The 19,640-nt window shown below is 44.1% G+C and overlaps 1 protein-coding gene across 2 annotated transcripts; it reads right to left on the reverse strand.

Moving 5' to 3' along the window:
* Positions 1 to 1,548: 1,548 nt before the first annotated feature.
* On the reverse strand, positions 1,549 to 18,858 carry CCND1 (cyclin D1). 2 transcript variants are annotated; one of them, XM_027662042.1, is made up of 5 exons: positions 18,387 to 18,858; positions 16,425 to 16,640; positions 15,704 to 15,863; positions 10,421 to 10,569; positions 1,549 to 5,124 (listed from the first exon to the last, which is right to left on the reverse strand). In XM_027662042.1, the coding sequence occupies exons 1-5, from the start codon at positions 18,582 to 18,584 to the stop codon at positions 4,969 to 4,971; spliced, it is 879 nt and encodes a 292-aa protein (XP_027517843.1). In that variant the 5' UTR covers positions 18,585 to 18,858; the 3' UTR covers positions 1,549 to 4,968. The 2 variants fall into 2 exon arrangements, with proteins under 2 accessions (XP_027517843.1, XP_027517844.1); XM_027662043.1 differs by lacking the exon at positions 18,387 to 18,858 and adding an exon at positions 16,731 to 16,967 and having other exon boundaries at positions 4,775 to 5,124.
* Positions 18,859 to 19,640: the final 782 nt, after the last annotated feature.

Here is a 19,640-nt window from a genome sequence, read left to right on the forward strand (position 1 = left end):
TGTGGGCTTAAACCTACTTAAGTCACACCACAGTCAGTTTAATAGTTTATGAAACAGATAGGAATGGCAAAACCTACTTAAACTTGTTCAGCCAAACACAGGTTTACATTTCTCACTGAACCATATTTTTATCAGCAGAAGATTTTTGTCAGAAATCAAGATTCCCTGAGTGTGTCTCCACTCCATTTTCAAACACTGAAGCTCAGAGGGGTGAGCCATCAGCCCTTACCAAAGTGAGTCTTTTATTTTTTTCTGAAGCATGCTGGGGAAAATGAATCATTTTTGACCCAGTCCAGTTTAAGCTTTGGCTTAGTCTGAAGTCCCTTCAGTGAATCCAGTCCAGATCATCTTTCGGGAGCTGCTCATTTCAAGTGGAACAAAACCAGATCACGCTTGTACTGGTATTACTTTACCTGCCTGAGCTCTGATTTCACAGCAGGCCACAGGGTTCAGGTTTCTGTCTGCAATGACTGGGAAACCACCAGGCTCACACGAGCTCAGCTGGGGTCCTTCTGATGCAGATGGTTTCCCATCTTGCCCCCGAGACGAGCTTATTTTGCACTAGACAATGATTAACATGTTAGATCTGAGCTCTGGAGTTTCAGTTTTCATTTCCTGTGCTGCACACACTGCACAGAATCAGTTGTAACGTGAAGTTTAGTCAATGGGAAACTCGGGAGGCAGGTACTAAATTTCTAATTTGTGACAGCAGAGACGAGCACTTGACCTTTTATGTAGATTTTTTAAAGACAGAAATAATTTCATAGGGTAAAGAGTCAAATATGTAGGTTATAAGCTTGATCATTTCCACTCAAGCTGTTTCTGCTGTGTTCAGAACTGGTAATAATTGATAATGTGCATCCCTAGTTTTTCAGAGATATTTTGGAATGTGAATTGGGACACAGGTTATAGTATTTTTTTCATTTAACTTTATAATAATATATAATTTCTTTTCCTCCTTGTCTTTCTAGGTCTGGTTATTTTTTTACATATTTCTAGTAGGTTTTTACGTTTTTCAGGTTTAATCCCTTGTTGTCTCAGCTATACAATAGTAAGATGCAAAAGCTGTGTAGGAGAGGAAAGGACAGAAAAGAAGGCAGGTTAACTTACTGCTTTTAAAACAGGCTATCTTCTAAGACACAAAACCTTACACTGTTAAAAAAAGTACAAGTGTTCTGTACCATCCAGCACCTATTTTATTGACAAGAAACGCCAAAGGGTATTTTACTCTGAGAAAATAAAATTAAAAAAAATATAAATAAAAATCCTTTGATGTTTAAAATAAAAGTCTTCAGCCGAAAAAAAGAAAATATTTTGCTTCTTGAAAAAGACACGTTGCTGTGAGAGGCAGTCACCTGCCCGCTGCCCAAAACGCCTACAGTTTCCTAAAATAACAACAAAAGGTTTTCAGCACTGAAACTCTTAAAGCACAGAGAGTCAAACCCAGAAAATATCACGTGGTTTACTCACTGCAGTGGGTAGTTACAACCATTCAGCATTTTAAAGGCTATGAAACAAAAAATATTAAAAGAAGACAACAGGCAGACGTTGGGTTTTACCAATTTTATTTCTAGACTTTAGTTTTTTTTTTGTTGCTGGAAACTTGTCTGTTACAGGTCTGTCGGTGAAAATGTGCATTTCAGACCAGTGATGCCAATAAGTACAATATAAAAAAAAAAAATGTACAAATCTGAATTGCTTTGCTTACTACAGATTGTTATAATAACGTGACAAATAAAGCATCTCTGTTGGCACGTGAACCCACTTTAATCTGGATTTGGCCTTTTTAAGTACATAAGAATATTTTAAAAAGAAACTTGCAGTACACACTGCCACTCAGTGTAACAACATAATATAACCCCACAAGCACTAACTCAACAGTATCAGGTTTGGTTCAGAGACACAGAGATGCCACGAACAGAAGTGTTTTATGAGGTAAGCAGTAAGAAATGTTCCTGAAATTTGGACAGAATGTATCCAGTCCTCCTGGGTCCTGCGACTGCTAGTAGCATTGCAATGCTTTATTTATGCACTATGTAGGATCTTAACTGCATTTGCCTCAAAATGAGTTCTAATTCTGTTTTGGTTTAGCAGCATACAGGCAACAGCTAGATTATTCTTCAGCATACAACTCTGTTAGCTGGCTTATTTATGAGATTTACAGGCTTTTTAAATTAGCATTATGCCTATAATTAAAAAAAAAAAACAAAACGAAACAAACAAAAAAAAACCTCCCTAGTATATCATAACAGATTAAACACACAAAATACTTAGAGTTCCAGAAGATAACCTATCATACCAAATGATGTGTCCCAGCCGAGGGGAAACCACATCAGGTGGCACACAAGAGTTATATTATAATGCACCTTTCATATATCAATGTGGCTAATAACACAGCTCAAAACTACTATGATAATAAACCCCAGATCAGACAAGGAATCCAGCTTTATAAAATGCATAACAAAACAAAACAAAACAAAAAAAAAAAAAAACCACAACCCTTGACATGACTTGATCTTCTGAAATGTCTGCTGTTTCTTAAATTAATGCAACCTAGTTGCAAATCGCGAGACCCATTCGATGCATTTCCGTTTGCAGTAGAACTATGAGGCACTGTAGGAGCATTAAAACCTGGTCTAGACACGGTTAAAAACTGAAGTATGAGGTATTGTGAAACAGGAACCTTTTTTTTTTTTTTTTTGGAATAGAGCAGTAATCACATTAAGTAAAAATTGATCACATAAAAACAAAAAAAAAATCTACAAAAAAATTGATGTCAATAATATAATTTTCTATGAGAAAATTAAAACCTATAACATGGCAGTATATGACATTGTATAACAAAAAAAAGAAAAACTGATCCACAAAATAGCAGCAAAACACAATGACAAAGATACAGAGAAGCAATGTTAATTTTTTTTTCAAACCATGCTGGGAATTTATCCATAGCAGCTCAATAAAAAGGGAGCATCCACTCCTTTTCTTTTCTCTTTTTCTTTTTTTTTTTTTTTTTAACTTTTAAATTTTTTTCTTTTTTTCCTTTTTTTTTGTTCCTTTTTTGTTTTTTGCTGTTTTGTTGGTTTTTTTTTTGTTTTTTTTTTTTACAATCAACACCTTAGCGGCAGTTTTCTCACATACAGTTCACCATCACATTCTCCTCGAGCATCAACTTCAACAGCTATGTCCACGTCCCTTCAGCTACTTTCTAAAATAATAATAAAAAGATACATAGCCAAGATGTGCAAATTTTCTATTTGTAGCTAAATTTAAAAAAAAAAAAAATAATGGGGCATATACTGGTATAAAAACTTCTTTCAAGTACTCCAATTTTCATATCTATTAACTATGGCGTTTTTTTCATGGTTAGACTGCTTTTGAAAATGGAAAAGAAGGGGCCAAATGCACTGCTTGGTTTTGGGTTTGTTCTTTGAAGCGTGTCCTTTTTGCTTTAATAAGCTTGTGTTAAAACTGCAACATCAAGGGTAGAAAGATTTCATTTTTTTTTTTTTTAAAAACAAAAGGGGCGATTGCATTAATTTACAAATCATACTGGCCTTACGAACATCCTCTGCAATAAATATTCTTTTTAGCCTTAACTATAAATTATATATTTTAGTGTTTAAAAACCTTCAGTTGTAAAACATCTAGCGACAATCCTTAAAACTACGTGTCCTATATGTGAACCTTTAAGGCCCCTAATTTATAAAGATGAGTTGGCACCAAAGGATTCTAAACTTCAGCTTTTCTATAGAAAAGGATAGGAAGATATCCTGGCAATTTGTGAATGCAATTTCTCTCACTGGAACACAACCTTCGGAAAAGAAAATCACTTCTCCTCTAACACCATAGTTAAATGCACTTGCTTTGCAATTCCAAGTTTGCAACAAGCACTTTATATATTTCCAAACCATTCCATTAAAAAAAAAAAAAAATAAAATTCCCACACAATAAAAGAATGTAATTCCTATATCTAATGGACTGAAAGTGCTTTGAATGGAATGGTTTTAGAATATTACAGACAAACAAAATAAAAAAAAAAAAAGACTGAACTGTGGATTGAACCTGACCATAATTAGGCTGAATATCTGTGGGGTCAGACCAGCATTTTTACACAGGTAACTACAAAAATAGGAAGATTACAAAAATATAATATATTATGTCACTATTTCGGTTTCTCTTTATAATAGGGTACTGTGTGAGTAGTACATTGGCCTTTCCCAACAATGCTCAGCTGGAACCCTACAAATGCCTTATGCACAGGCAATCCACAGGCACAAAAAAAAAAAAGATTAACATATAATAATGCTGCATACTAACATAGACTAACTTATGGGTTACGTTAACCATTTATAAGGTGAAGAGGATAAAAAAAAACCTAAGGAAATAAAATAAACATTTACAGATGAATTATAAAGTGACTAAATGCATAAGCAAGCAAGATACAGAAAAGCCTAGAACTGCGTTAAAGCTATGCTTTTTAAAGAAAAAGAATATTTCATTTACTATCTAAAAAAAAAAAAAATAACCCTCTTCTACTTTAAAAATGGTTGGTTGTTGGTTTTATATGTAAGAAATCAAATCTAATACCTCCCCTGGAGACATTTTGTGTGTTAATGCCTATTTTTACAACATACAGACAAGAACACTTTAATATAAAAACTAGTTGATTATTATTGTATAAAATCCTCTATTTTTGTAGCACAAACCCCTGGGGGTAATGCAAATACTATTTTTTCTTTTTTTTAAGACAGTTTTTGGGGTACTTTTTGTTTTATTTTGTTTGTTTGAAGTCACAGATGGAAGGGAGACAGAGCAAGAAAAAAATATAACAAGAACTGGTTTTCCCTTCTGGTATAAAAATGTCCTGGAGAAAAGGGTTTCTGGGGGGGAGATCCTGACGCCGATTCCTTCTCAGATGCCCTTTCTTTTGTCTACTTTTCTTGCCAAGCAAATCCATTAGAAGTCCTCTTAAATGTTCACATCTCGCACATCAGTGGGTGTGCAGGAAAGATCTGCTTCGTCCTCTACAGTCTTTGTTTCTGAAGATACGTTGTGCTGCTGTGCCTGACGTAGACTGGATTCAAGGAGGGATTCGATCTGTTCTTGGCAGGCTCGTAAACAATCCTAGAGGAGGTTGAATGGAAGGAGAGAAAGACCCAAGAGTCCTTTAGAAACACAGTAAGGTCACAGACTAAACAGCATTTCTTGAAAAAAAGGGCGAGAGGAATCTCCTCAGGTTATCTGGGAGAGCTGCAGGCCGAGAGGAGGGCGGGAAGAGCAGGAGGAACACCAAACAGGGAAAGGATTGGACGAGCCACACCATTTCCTGCAGGATGCCAGCCTGGATTGAGGCTTCAGCAACTGACTCTTGCCATGTGCTGTGGATGGAATGGCCATGGGGAGCATCCCCATGGACACACCATCACTGCCCTGGGGTTGTTTAGGCTCAGCTCACAGAGCTGGATGTGGTGGATGCCCCACTACACTGACACGTGTTTCAACCAAGCTGGGCAGGACCACAGGAAGATGCTGGACCTTTTCTGCCTGTTCTCTAAAGGTCCACTGGTCCTAAAACTGTGCTTTCTGCCTTTACCCCAGAAATGCTTTGGCAGTGCAGTCTACTAGAAATGATGGTCGTAAGCAGGGATTATTCTCTCAGGCTGAGTTCCAGTGATATGAAGTTCTTAGATAGAAGGGCCATATATATATTTGGATATACGTGCCCAAAGGTTCCTGCCAACTGCTGCCATGTCCAGCAGTGGGCAGCTCAATTTGGCTGATCCTTTCCTGGCTCTGAAAGCATCTGTACCTCCAGAACAACGTGACCCCAAAATGGAGAGATCTTTCAGGAGCACCACTAAACTCCTCCATAACCTTTCACTCCCAGCTGCAGCCAAGCTTTCTGTTGGCTACCACATTCACCTTGACATCTCAGACAGGGTGAGATCTTTTTTCCCCTCACTTCCAAAACATTTTCTCAGAGCTGGATACGCACAAAAATCCTCCTGAGCCTTCAGGAGGGTGCAAGGGCCTCGCTGCTTTCACAGACTTCGCTGTGAACTAAAAGCACAAAGCACCAAGGAGGATCATGTCTATGGTGGGGAAAGGTAACTTCCCCAAGGCATTAAACCATTCCATGAGTAGTTAGATCTAAATCACAGCAATTAGAACTGGAGAAGGCCTAGCCAGTCCAACTTTCTGCAAGTTATGGAGCCATGTACATCCACTGGAACGACACAGGAACGGTGCCTTACGCAGGCAAAACAATCCCACAACGTTTTGCCAAAACTCCCCCAGCCAGCTGTTTACTCCTATCTTTACAACAAACATCGCAGGCTTTTTCCCCCCAACATATTTAACTCTGTGCATTAAGGACTTTTGAAGTCTCCTTTCAGCATTGCCTTTTCTGATTTAACCTATGACATGTGTTAGCCCTGGCGGTGAACCCAGTCTTCCATGATAAATTGCCGTCAAAAGTGTTAGGATGTGCATGACTGAGAATGAATGTTGTTTTCCTGAGAGGGTGACCTGCCTGCTGTTTTCTTTATTTCCCAGTTTCAATTCTGCCTTCATTCAGAGGCTTCTTGTGTGATCTACCAGCTTTTCACTGATTCCACTACCACAAGAATCTCCTCTGCCACCAATAAGGGCACATGGCATTTGGGGTAAAATAAGATTAGAAACCCAAGCAAACAATTCTCTGCAAGTCCTTTCTGAGAGAGAGGGAGGTTAATCCTACCTCTAAGCAGATCAGACCATCAGTTACAGCTCACTGAAAACACATAACCTATGACCTTTCCTGGTTTAAACCCTAGTGTAATATTTCCTCTTGACAGAGACACACAGCGTTTTAAATGACAAAAAGAAACGCCTCATATCCTAAAGTCATCATGCCTTTGGCTCCTGCATACCTCTGGCCTCCACAATAAGGTCTCTGTGAAGTCCTTTTTCCCCCCCTCCTCCAGATATGATGGATCAATCCTGACTGTAAAAACCTCCTCCTGTACCACGTCCCTCAGTCACACTTGGAATTAGATGTGTTAAAGAGGAGCACACCAATACAGCTTTTAGGTATTTCTGGTTTTACAAATCCAGGCACTTCTGAGGGTAATTCTGTTTTTACAAGGTGGCATGTTCAGCGTTCCAAACTGAAAGGAAATTTATGTTCAAAGCAAAATGAACCCTTTTGGGTTTGGGGTGGGGTTTTTTGTTGTTGGTTGTTTTTTTTTTTTAGTGGGGGGAGTGGATTGTCTGGTGAGTTTTGATGGGAATTTTGTTTTTTGTTGTTTTTTTTTTTTTTTTTTTAATCCTAACCATTTGCATAGAGCGTGTTTGAGCTCTGAAAACTAAAACCATTCAAAAGAATTTCTATAAATACCTATTCTTCTCCCTCTGGAGTCCAGTTATGAATAGTTGCATAGGACTATGTAATTTAAAGGTACTTTTTGACCACAGAATTTTTTTTCCTTTGAAATTCTCAAGAGTGCAGCATGTCGTAACTGTATTTTTTTTTAAACTTAATCTTTACAATTTATTACAAACAGACTGTTTGAAGCTACAGTTGAATGAGAACTATTTTTTTAATGTTTTAGACATTTTGTTCATTTCTTATTCACATGACTATTAGATAAATAGTTTGCCTGCAGGGATGCATTAGAGCTAGCAAAAATATCTGCAAAATATAAAATTCGGTATGGGCAACCTCAGCAAAGCTGTTTTCATTCTCAGTGTTTCTCAGCACTGAAAAGCAAATACAGAACTTGTGCATTACTCTGATAACTTCTCCCAACAACTTTTCTGCTTCACTACCCAAATTTTCAATGCCCACAGTTTGTTCAAGGTCATAAACCCTTCCTGGATTAATTAAGCTCCTCAGTGAAAAAAAAAAACCAACAAAAAACAACAAACTTGCTGGCTTAACTGATGTGGTGAAATACCTTCAAGACACAGCAGACACGATCAGACTCTGGGGTCAGATAGTAAAGGCAACAAACAACAACAACAAAAAAAGAAACTGCTTGGAAATCCTTTGTTACTGCCTGACCCGTCCTGGATAACAAGCACATGTTTGAAGGTGCCTCTGAGAAGGGGCAGGCAGGAGACGAATTCCAATGTACTAACAGACAGCTTGGAGACCCAATCTAATCTAGTTTAGCGAATTTCTGGCCTGGAAATGAATGTCAGGTAAAATTCCATCCGTTCGGATGATGGGGTCAAGAATAGAATGATGGAAGACAGCCCAAGACTTCTAATTGTGATTATCTGGCTTCTAATTACCCCTGATCAAAGGCAAAATGGGAAATTGGACTCCTACCAACGTAAACATGAACCATAAAGGAATTCCAATCAGGTGATATTCGTTTTACTTCAGATTCAGCTTTCCCTGAGACTAAAGGTAAAAAAGTGTAATTATGTAACCTGAAATCCAACAGACCTGCTGCTCCAGCTAACAGATAATCAGGATCTTAATATTTCAAGGCAATCCAATATAAAGCTTGTTCACTTGTGAAGCCTGACGAGGGGGAACCATCACTGGGGAACAGCACAGTTCATACACATGCTACTGAAACAGGGCAATAGGAATGGCATTTGATACCACGGATTGCACAGATAATGGAAAGTCTCTCTGCAGGGGAATCATGTTGGGTATGAAACCAGCAGCTGCAGTGAAAGTTGCTGTTCCCTTGTTCCATTACAACAGTATAGGTACACACACATATATAATTTTATGATGCTAATTTTCCGTGGCATCCCATACAAAAATGCTTACTCCTACCTCTAACTGCTCTAACACATGCAGATATTTAGCACTGAAAGCTGCAGGGAAGTTGCTTCCTTTTAAAGCCTTTAACTAAGCTCAGGTCAGACTGTGGCCTTGCACTGACTGTGGACAATAAAAAATGAAATAAGCAAAAAATTTGCTTTCTTGGTAAAACAACCCTCGTTTTCTTTTTAAAGAGCTCTTGTCATCAGCTAAGTCAAGTCACATGAGGATGTGCTGTTATTCTCCAAGATGTGAGAGAATCTACTTCAATGCTCTGTATCAGGAGTGATTAAACAACGTTGTTTGAATCAAAATACTGTCTGAACAGAGAGCAACCCTAGTATTTTCCCTCGGTACCTGCTTCAAACATCTCACACTGGACGGTGGCCAACCACGCACTGAAATATCTGCATTGTTCACTGAAAGCATTACACGTACATACCAAACTGAGCAGTGCGTTATTTCAGCATTTCAAGTTCTCAGAGTATTTCACATTTCAGCACTAATGTATTACTGCTTTAGCCACAGTAATGCAAATGACAAAAATAACATGCTCAAAGCCGAGGCACTGTTAAGGTGATCAAAATGATAAGCTGAGAAATCGTATTTTTCAGCAACTGTTTCACATATTCTATCAAAGGTAAAATAATTCTTTTGTGAGTATTCAGTTATGATGCATTCATCTTTCCAGAAATCACTCAGTCCTGCCAACAAAGTCCCGTTATACGAACCGAGTTTTGCAGTGGCTGGACCGGTACAGTTCTCTATGCACTTAAAATTATTAACATGTAAAATAACTGAACAGCATCTCAAAGATTCTGCCGCTAACCACAGAGTTGTCTTTATTTGACTCATTGTCCAGCGCTTGGAGACCTCACAAGAACCTTTTTAAAGCATCTATTTATTGGTCTTCCACATTGTTACAAAACAAAGCTCAACTCTGCCCCAACTTCACACACCATTATGACATGGATCATTGACTTTAGGTCTTCCTTGTAGGCTCCCTTCCTGGCCCATTCACTCATGAAAGGTTTATTGCTCACTAGTTACTGATGTGCATCTCCTGGAAGCTGCAGGGCAAAATGAGAGTCCTGTGAGGACCATCTACCTTGTCAGAAAGTCGTGGGACAAGCATTTGTTCCAAAAAGGAATTCAATACCAGCTACTGTGCAGGTCTAGCACGTAATAAACCAAATTAGATCATTAGAACTCTTTTAAGAAGGGCTTTTTCACACCACTTGGCACAATAAAAGGCCTCGAGAATGGTCAAAGATAAGGTCAGAGATACCACGAGGTCTCAGTAACTATTTCCTCGTCTCATTCTCCAAGTTTTGTTTTACACAGACTCCTGGTTTAATTACCCACAGCCAAACAGCCCCTGCAAGGTCCTAAATGGATGCAGGGCTTTGTCAGATAACGCCTCTCTCACACACATTAGAGCTGGATGTGGCACTGCAGCAGCGTAATCACAGATTATTAATGGGTATAATGACAGCCAAATAACCAGGATGGGCACAAGAGAACACATTCAAAAACCCCACTCTGTGGTTTGACTTTTATCAAGATTTACTGTCAGATTAGCTACTATGCAGCGAGCGGGGGGGGTGGTTCATTCTTAAAAAAACAGGAGATCAACCAAGAGAAAGAGTCACTTACCGGATCACATTTGATAACTTGTGATAGGAAATGTGTGAGGCATTGATAGGAGAGGAAAGTGTTAGTGTTCCCCAGATGCAGGCCTTGCACAGCTGCTACCACACTGCCAGCTGCGATCATGGAAGGTGGGTTTGAAATAAATTTAATATCTGTATGAAGAAAGGAGAGAAAAAAAAAAAAAAAAAAAAAGAGAAAAAAAAAAAAAGACTGAAATGATTGCTTTAGGAGAAGCCTGTCCATACACATACACTCTTTCTACCAGCATGGCTTTCAGCTGCCAACTATTGCATCCCAAAAGGCAGGGAAAACTGGGAGCAGAAAGGTGCCTCCTGCTCCCAACTGTTACAGGTCCGAACCTGTAAACACTTATCCACATGAGCAACTGTAGTGCCGTGAGTAGCCCTTCCCAGCACTCCCCCTGGGAGGCCATTCATCACTTGGAGGTATTTTTATCATAAGCAGGGCCCCCATTCTTCAAATGTTAAAATGCTTTGCTCATGTGGATAATGCCACTGGGGTCAATGGCACTATCCATCTGAGAAACCCTGTTCCCGTTGGGAAGCGTTTCGCGGGATCAGACCCAAGGTGCACTCTCATAACGAGTCCTCGGGCCCTTTAAAGCAGAAACCTTTGCACTGACATTCAAAAGGAATATTGCTTTAATGAACAACAACATCAACCAAAAGAAAGAGAAGAGAAAGACTGCTTAACCCTGTCAGGAGGCAGATAATCCATATTTAAATTACGGTTTCATCTTAAAAATGCTTTGTCTCAACCTAGTCTCTTGTCAGTGGCTGCCATCCATCCTGGCAACAGGGATTTAATGTAAATGTGGCATAACTAAGTGACGGGGGTCCCAAGAATTGGCGGACAATCAGTTACATTCTGATGTGACACCATGCTGACAAGAGGCTGGGCCCCCTTCCAGACTGCATTGCTGTAGGTCTCTCCACAAAGCCACTCCCATGATTCCTTAAGGGGCTATCTCTGCCATTTAGCATGTTTTTCGTTTTGTTGTTTTGTTTTGAGGGTGGTTTGTTTGGTTTGGTTTTTTTTAATAATAATAATAATAATAATAATAACCCCCGTTTTAATGCTAAGACTCTGCTGAGCAGGAATGTGTTTGATCTGTGGCACCACACACCTTGGGAGGAGAATCTGAAACAAAGGAAGTAAGTGGCACGAGTAAATGTCCAATTTTGTGAGGGAGTAAGGGAAATGCCACATTGTACACCAGGACCTGAGATACATTCCTTCAGCTTTTATCAGAATACAACTTCCTCTGGGCTGAAAAAATATAAACCATCTGTCAAACCCTTGAATGAAATCAAAGGCATGGACAGCTTAGAGGGCTCAGTGGAACAGTTTAAGTATTAAATCATGCATCTCCTTTATTATGATAAAATAACTTTTGTGTCAGTGTTTTACCAGTGAAACTAAAGACTTCAGGACTCCATGAAAGTCCTGGCTCTGAGTCTATTCAGACACCTCTAGCACTCCATTGTGGCCCTGACCAATACCCACCTTCAAAGGGGCATTTTTGCCCAGCGCTCTACGAACCTCCAAAATTACAACTGACACGGTGAATTCTGGCCAGACTTTTGTGATGCAGTGCCAGGGAAAAGGCAAGCTCGACCTAAAGTCATCTCATTTGTGTTACTGTGCTTAAGACAAATTTAGTTTATCCCCTTTTCCTAATCTGCCCCATTTCCGGGCAGGGGTAAACACACCCAGCTTCAAGCAAGCTGCTGTCATTCCCAAAAAACCAAAGCGGTCCAGGCTGCTTAGTGACAACTGTACACATTCCAAAGGCAGTCCCTAACCAGAATACTGACACACAGCTGCAGGTAGACTTCAGAAATGGGGCATTTCAGTAGGCAAGCAGGAATCCCACCGAGATGGGGTTGCAGCACGTTCACGACACTATTTACTGAGCTCCACAAACAGAACATGACCAAAATGTGTCAGTTTAATGAGTTCTGTCCTGACAGGACCACGTTTGGGATTAATATTTGCGTTCTTCTTTTAAATGGAGCAGTAAACAAGAACATGAATTCATAGTCACACCCTCATTCTTTCCAAGGTGGAAAAGTGATAATGAAGTTTAAATGACCAGTTTGTGTCTGTCCCTATAACCACTCCAGACAAGCAGCATGGACTGCCTTTTTGTTGCAACTCAACAAGGAATTATTTGTGGCAGAGGCCACTAATTTCAGCATATTAATCAGGGGGCCCCTCTCGCCTGTAATTGGATGCCCCCAAGTGAAGAGTGTGGCATCATTGTCAGCCTCCATCGCCTCATCTTGCGCTATTGAGCGCTCAGGAACAAGGGGGCTTCGGTGAGATGAATTAGACCTGACACAGCCACAATGGGGTAGGGGGCCCCATCAATTGAAGCACACATCCCCAGTAGCCTATCTGAGACTTCATCCAAAAAGAATAAACAACTTCAGCGTTGTTAAAAAGAGAGAGAGAGAGAGAGAGAGGAGGGGGAGGAGAGAGAAGAATGCCAGCCACCCTGAAGGGAGGACAAAGCAGGCATATAGGCGCTGCAGCGCTTTAAAAAAAATTCCTAACAAGGCGAGTCACCCCTTTTCCTTTTTAAATGGAGCAGCAATTCCATCCGTCTGGAGAGCTGGGGGCTATGAATGAAAATCTTTTCATTGAGGCAAATCAAAACTGCGAACATAAATCACTTGCTGCAAGATGCAACAGGTTCCAACTGGTCACATACCTTGAGACTTCCAATTTTATAAAGGCCGGAGAATAGGAGGATTGTAACGCGCTTGTTTCAAAGGGGGGACCTTTCTTTCTCCGTCAGAGAGGAGCAAAGCAATGACAATAATAATAGCAATAATAATAATAATAAAGAGGAGCCTGGTATGTTTTGATAACCAGAGGAACATAATGAAATGCTGAAACTCCAATATTTGTTGCTATTCATTGTTATGCTTGTATAGAGCTGCAGTTCTCCCTCAACACTGGTCTTAACTTGGGCCAAAAGAGGCCTGCTTCCTTTTGAGCTCTCCCTGCCTTGCTCGGCCATGCCAAAGCCCCATTCATTAAGCTCAATTATGTGTTAACTTCAAACAACCCCTGGTAATTTTTTTCTTTTTTTTTTTCTTTTTTCTTTCTTTTTTTTTTTTTTTTTGCTTTTTCTCCCAAACCTACCACAGCACAAAGACATCCTTTGGTGAAAATGGATTTTTCAAAACCAAACCAAATCAAACAAATCTACTAGCCAGACAACTGAAGAGGGAGCTTAAAAGGAATTCCCCTCAACTTCACCTTGCAGCGTAACCTTCTCTTTCTGGAGCAAACACATACAGCACTCATCTGCAAACACTTCCACAGCCTTCACCTTGTTAAGCCAACTGGCCAAGGCTTTATTTTCTAAGCAAGCATTGTTCTGCAGTCTCTTCTTAGGAGAACCTCCTTTACAGAAGAGGACACAGGCAAAGGATAGACTTGCACTTGCCCCTGAGGCCACTTAAGCGAGTGTCAGTGTTTCCAGTGGACTTTGGATTGGGCCCCACAGCATCCAGGCAGCACAACGCGTTTGCAGTCCATCTCCGTTCATTTTGGCAAGGGGAAACACAACACGACCCAGCAACAGCAAAGCAAAGTCCAGATGCTGCTTAAGCCACATGTGATCTTCACTAGCCAACAAAGAAGGCATGAGGAAAGCAAAAAGGTAAGAGGAATTCCTGACATCCAAAAATAACAGTTAAAACCACAGAGCCTGGTGGCAGCCTTCCTGAGCGCTGCTTCCCCAGGCAATACTCCCAGCTTCAGTAGGGAGCTGAAGAGGGCCCCAACTCTGGTGAGCTCAGCACTGGGTTTTGTTTTTTTTTTTTTGTAAAAAGCTAAGTAAAACTCCCAGAACATGGTTCTCATTTACTGATCCATTCTCCAGCTGTGGTGTGTAGCAATGTTAAATAAGGGCTCTGGATGTGCTTCCTAAAAGAAACATAACAACACCGACAGTAGATCAAAGTACTGGACTCTTAGCGAGTCTCCAACCTTTGAACTACCCTTGTTTTCATCCCTGTCATTGCCAACACAACAACCTAGGTTAAACATCCCCATATCCAAAGGGGAGGCCAGGTAGCTGCTCCTTTCAGCTAAAGGTCGAGGAAGCTTCACACTTAGCAAATCCCACGTTCAGAGTCGCTGCAGCCTTATCTGGCAGGACCTGGCAGAGTTACATTTGAGAGTTACACGGAGAGTTACAATTGATTTTCCCAAAATGCTGCTGCCTTGTGGTTTGAAGGCTGTTTGGAGGTTGCGGTGCTCCTAACACCGAGCATTATTCCAGGCAATCTAACCTGTTATGCTGATGTTAGGGCCAAGATGAAGAGCAACGCCAGCGTTTATAAATTTCTCTTTTATGGCTCAGACGTTCTATCTTTAGGCCGTGCAGTAAGGGCAAGGACTCCGTGAAATAAATTTTGGTGGGTTTTGGTTTTTTTGGTTTGTTTTTTTTTTTTTTTTTTCTCCTTCTGAGCGCCTACAATCATTCTTCCATCATTTCATACAAGGAAACTACGCGGCATTAACTTGCGCCGCTGGCCACGCGCACGCGTCTCCCACCGAGGCTTTTCCAGAGTGTGGATACCAACCACTAACTCGGCATCTCTGGAGGCCCGGCCCTGCTCATGGCTCCAGCACAGCACGTGGTCAGGAGGGTGCAGATGGCAGCGGCTCGGTCCCGTGCCAGGAAAGCCTCTGTGCCGCGTGGCCCTCCTCCAATCCACCAGCCACCGAGAGGGGAGGGAGGGGGGGGGGAAGGGGCAACTTGAAGAGGGAAGTTTTAAACCCCCCCGCGCGGAGCTATTCACAGGCAAAAAAAAAAAAAAAAATCTCCCTGCCCGCCTTTAAAAACTGTCTCAAGAATGAATCCACACTCGGGGAGGGATTCCCCGTAAGCCTTTTGCAGCCCCCGCATCAACCCGGTGTGTGCGGGAGGGCGAAGAAATCCTGCCACGCTGAGAGGGGCCGGGGGGGGCTGGGGGGGTCCTTCTCCCTCCCTGACAACAAGCACAAACTGCAAAATCTCAGAAGGCGAAATATCTTCTGGAACAACAACAAAAAAACCAAACTTACCTCTGGCAAAGTAAATCCACCTTCTGCAAACAAGGGGCAATAATCGGGGCTTAAACTACCTCCCCGCAGCTCTGGCGAGCGCGCCTTAGACCACGGCTACGGGAAGCTTTACAAGGCGGGGGGTGGGCGCGGGTCGGGGAAGCAAAACACGCTTTGCGGGACGTGCAGGGCTCATACCTGTAGCGCACAGAGCCACAAAAGTCTGAGCATGTTTACGGATGATCTGCTTGGTGTCCTCTGCCAGAGGCATTTTAGTGAGGAAATGTTCAATGAAATCGTGGGGGGTCATTGCGGCCAGATTCCATTTCAGCTTATTCACCAGCAGCAGCTCCATTTGCTGCAAAGAGAAAGAGGGAGGGGAAAAGGGGGGGGGGGTGGAGGGAAGGAGAGAAGAGGAAGGGGAAGAAGAGGGGGGAGAGCGTGGTTAGAGAGCCGCTCGCACACGGTCGCACCGCGGCGGGGCCGGGCGGCTCCCGGCCGGGCTTGGGAGGGCAGAGCTTTCCCTGGGGGAAGAAGGAAAGCGGGATGCGGGTGTTTTTTGGGGGGTCCCCCCAGGCGGGGCCGGGGGCTCTGGGCTGCCGCACCCCCGAGCGGGGCCACCAGGGGGAGCCCGCGGGCCGCCCACGGGGCCGGGGGAGCGCGGGGGGGTCCCGGTCCCTATCCCGGCCCCATCCCCGTCCCGCTCCCTATCCCAGCCCTCCCGAGCCTCCGCAGCGGCCACACCGCCAGCAGCGGGGCTTCCGAATACACCGTCTTGGCCTGTGTGGTTGTGTTCCTTCTTTTCCCCCTTTTTTTTTTTTTTGGTTCTTTTTTAATGTTTGTTTCGATTTTGGTGTTGTGTTGTTTTTTGGTTGTTTTTTTTTTTTTTTATTCTTGAAGTGACTAAACGTCAAATTACCAGTAATTCGTCGGGTCTAATGGAGTTATCTGTATAAATGCACAGTTTTTCTGCGGTCAGAGGAATAGTCTCCTTCATTTTTGAAGCCACAAACATGCAGGTAGCTCCGAGCAGTTGCAACCGGCTTTTCTTGAGGGGTTCAAACGACAAAAATCTGTCCAAGTAATTCATAGCCAAGGGGAAAACTTCCTCTTCGCACTTTTGCTCCTCGCAAACCTGAAAGAAGGAGAGAGATCGTTGAAGAATAATTTAATAGAGGCGAAAGCCAGGCTTGTCCCGCTGCCCTCGCCCTCCCTCCTCCCTCACCCTCAGGCTTTGCAGGGCAAGGTTGAAGGAGACGAGGGGAAAATGCAGTGGGGGGAAAACGGATAAATATGGGAAAACCAGCGGCATCAAAGAAAATGAAAGTCACGAGTGACAAAGTGGGGGGAAATGTTGCGTTAGAAACCCGCAGGCGATTCATGGCAAACAGGGAGGGGGGGTAATCGAAGAGGAGGTCTGTGCCCAGTTTTCCAGCCCCTAGAACAAATTTTTAAAAAGGAAAGAAAACGGAAAGCGGAGGAAAATGCAAACCCCCGTGGTTGGGAACGGGGTGCAGAGCTGGGCTTGGCCCCGGATTTATTTATTTCGCTTTTATTTTTTCATCTAATTTGCCGTTGTGCTGCCGATTCCCCTCTCTGGTCGAGACACAAAGGTGGCGTCCAGCCTCATTTCCCCAGACGTCATCTTTTCAAAAAATATTTAAAAATATTTAAAAAATTATTTGAGCTCTCAAAAAAGGCTGAAAATGAAGCGGCGGGGGTCCTTTACCGAACCCCGTTCCTCTGGTCCTGCTCGGGGGTTCCAGGGGGGTCCCCCGAAGTGAAATTCACCGCCTCCCTCTCTCGCCCTGCAGCACAGCCGGGCGCGACATTTCCCAGAGCAAGGCAGGGCGCTGCGCTTTCAAAAATTAATTAAAAATACATCGCGGGGGCCCAGGGCTTCCGAAAAGGCATGAAAATGTAGCCCAGCTCCTGGGGCTCCCGCTGGGAGCCCCCCCAGACGTGTCCCGCCAGGGACGAGGCCCTTTCCAACTGGCTTTTCCCAGGCGACCTTGCCGCTCGCCGCCGCAGCACAAGCGTGCCTTTGAGGGGTGACCGCAGCTCCAGCCTCTCTTCGCGCTGAACAAAGAAACTTTCACCCTGCAACTCCCCCCAGAAACGCCGGAGCCCCTCCGGCCGGTCCCCCTGCCCGCAGCCCCAGCGGGGTCCCCCGGCCCCCCGACCTTCCTCCCGCGGCCCCTTCCCCCGCTCCCCCCCGCCACACACACACACACACACCCTTGGCTTTGCTCCCCGGGACTTTCTTCGTTTTTTCTCCCGATTAATAAACACTTTTGCTTTGCAAATAAAAGAACAAAGATGGCGCATAATACTGGCACGGGCAGCCGCTTGCATACGTGTACAAGGATATTAATTTAAAATAAAAAAACCCCCCAGAACACACGGGCTGGCAGGGGCGGGCGCCGCCGGGGGCTGCGGGGCCGGGGCCGCTCCCCGGCGGGCCGGGGGAGCCCCGAGCCGGCTCTGCCCGGAGCTCCCCGCAGCCGGGACCGCCGTGCCCCGACGGCCGGGAAAGGTGCCGGGGCACCCCCCAGATCCCCGGGGGCACCGGCAGGGTTGGGGTGCGGGGGGGGTGTTCCGTGTCCGGCGACGGGGACATGGGGCCGGCGGCGGCAGCGGGGACATGGGGCCGGCGACAGCGGCGGCGGCGACCGTGTCCTCGGGCCGCTTTCCCCCGGTACACGCGGGCGTTTTCGAGGGCAAGACAACGTGTGCCCGCGCCGGGGAGCCGATCCCAGGGGACGGGATGGGGGCCGGGGGGGGTGAGGGGGGGGCAGGAGATGGGGGAGCAGCTCCCCGGATTAATTCGTTTCGGTGCCGAAGCTTCGCAAAAGGGAAAATCCCCCGAAAAGATACGAACCTCCAGCATCCAAGTGGCAACTATTTTCCTCATATATGGCAAGATTTCTTTCTGCACGCACTTGAAGTAGGAGACGGAGGGCGAGCAGGTCTCCTCCGCCTTGAGCATTGTCTGCAGCACCCTGTCATTGAGGAGGTTGGCATCCAGGTAGGCTCGTCGGATGGTCTCCACCTCGCAGCACAGCAGCTGATGTTCCATGTCTGCCTCCGTCGCCTCGAGTCAGTTCTCTGCAGCAGGACTGAGTCAGTCGCTCGCTCGCTCTCTCTCTTCCCCTTCCAGGAGTCCCTTGGATGCTGCTTCTGCTACTGCCGCTACAGCCCTCTGGAGGCTGCAAAACTTTCTAACTTCCAACAAAACTCTCCTGTATAGTCCTGTGACGTTACTGTTGTTAAGCAGAGATCAAAGCACGAGAGAGAATGAGAAAGAGAGAGAGAGAGAGCCAAAAGCAAGGGGCAGAGCCCTAAAGCCATCCCATAGGCTTCAAGTCCTTCCCCTTTGCCTAGCTTATAGAGAGCCGGGGTTTAATGCAAATGAGACAAGGGCTCGCTTTCTTCAAGGGCAAGGGAGAGGTGGGGGAAACCCAAATTGTCTCTTCAGTGGATCATGCATAATTTTAAAAATGGAGCGAGTTCTGCACTGGGAGCCAAATGATGAATGGGGCTAAGGCCACACACAGACACCAGGGAGGGAAATACAAGGAGACTCGGTATTATTTTACGGGGGCGCCGGGGAGGGGAGCGGAGCAGTTACCAGTGCGTTGCTGTTCGTTATAAATTTATTAGTATTATTATTGCTGTCACCGACGTGTACCTGCCATATCTGTCCTTTGAAAAGACACACTCCCAACCTGAACGCCTACTCCTTGTAGTTGATCCCAAAGGGAAAAGCTTTCCCCCGTTTCCTCACTCCTATTTTTTTCCCAGCCTGGACGGTTTTGCTGCGCACCAAAATCTTTAAAGGATTGGGGCGCCCACTCCTCTGCCAGGATGGGTTTTTTTCTAATATTCCGTAATTTGCTTAATTTTTTTTTTTTAATTATTAACGTATTTCCTTTCACTTTAAAGTTTTCACCTTCCTGAAGGGGCACGGAGGTGGCAGGGAACAGGGCAAGGAGAGCTGATCCGGCGGCAGTGCATGCGGGGAAGGCCGCGCTCGGCACCCAACCCCCGCGGCTCAGAGCCACCCAGAAATAAAATATCCCAGCAGAGCAGCAAAATGGTGGCCAGGGCTTCCTCCAGCACCTACAGGGAGATG

Source organism: Corapipo altera, unplaced genomic scaffold (assembly GCF_003945725.1).
Source record: "Corapipo altera isolate COAL_440 unplaced genomic scaffold, ASM394572v1 RXGC01000072.1, whole genome shotgun sequence".
NCBI classification, from domain to species: Eukaryota; Metazoa; Chordata; class Aves; order Passeriformes; family Pipridae; genus Corapipo; species Corapipo altera.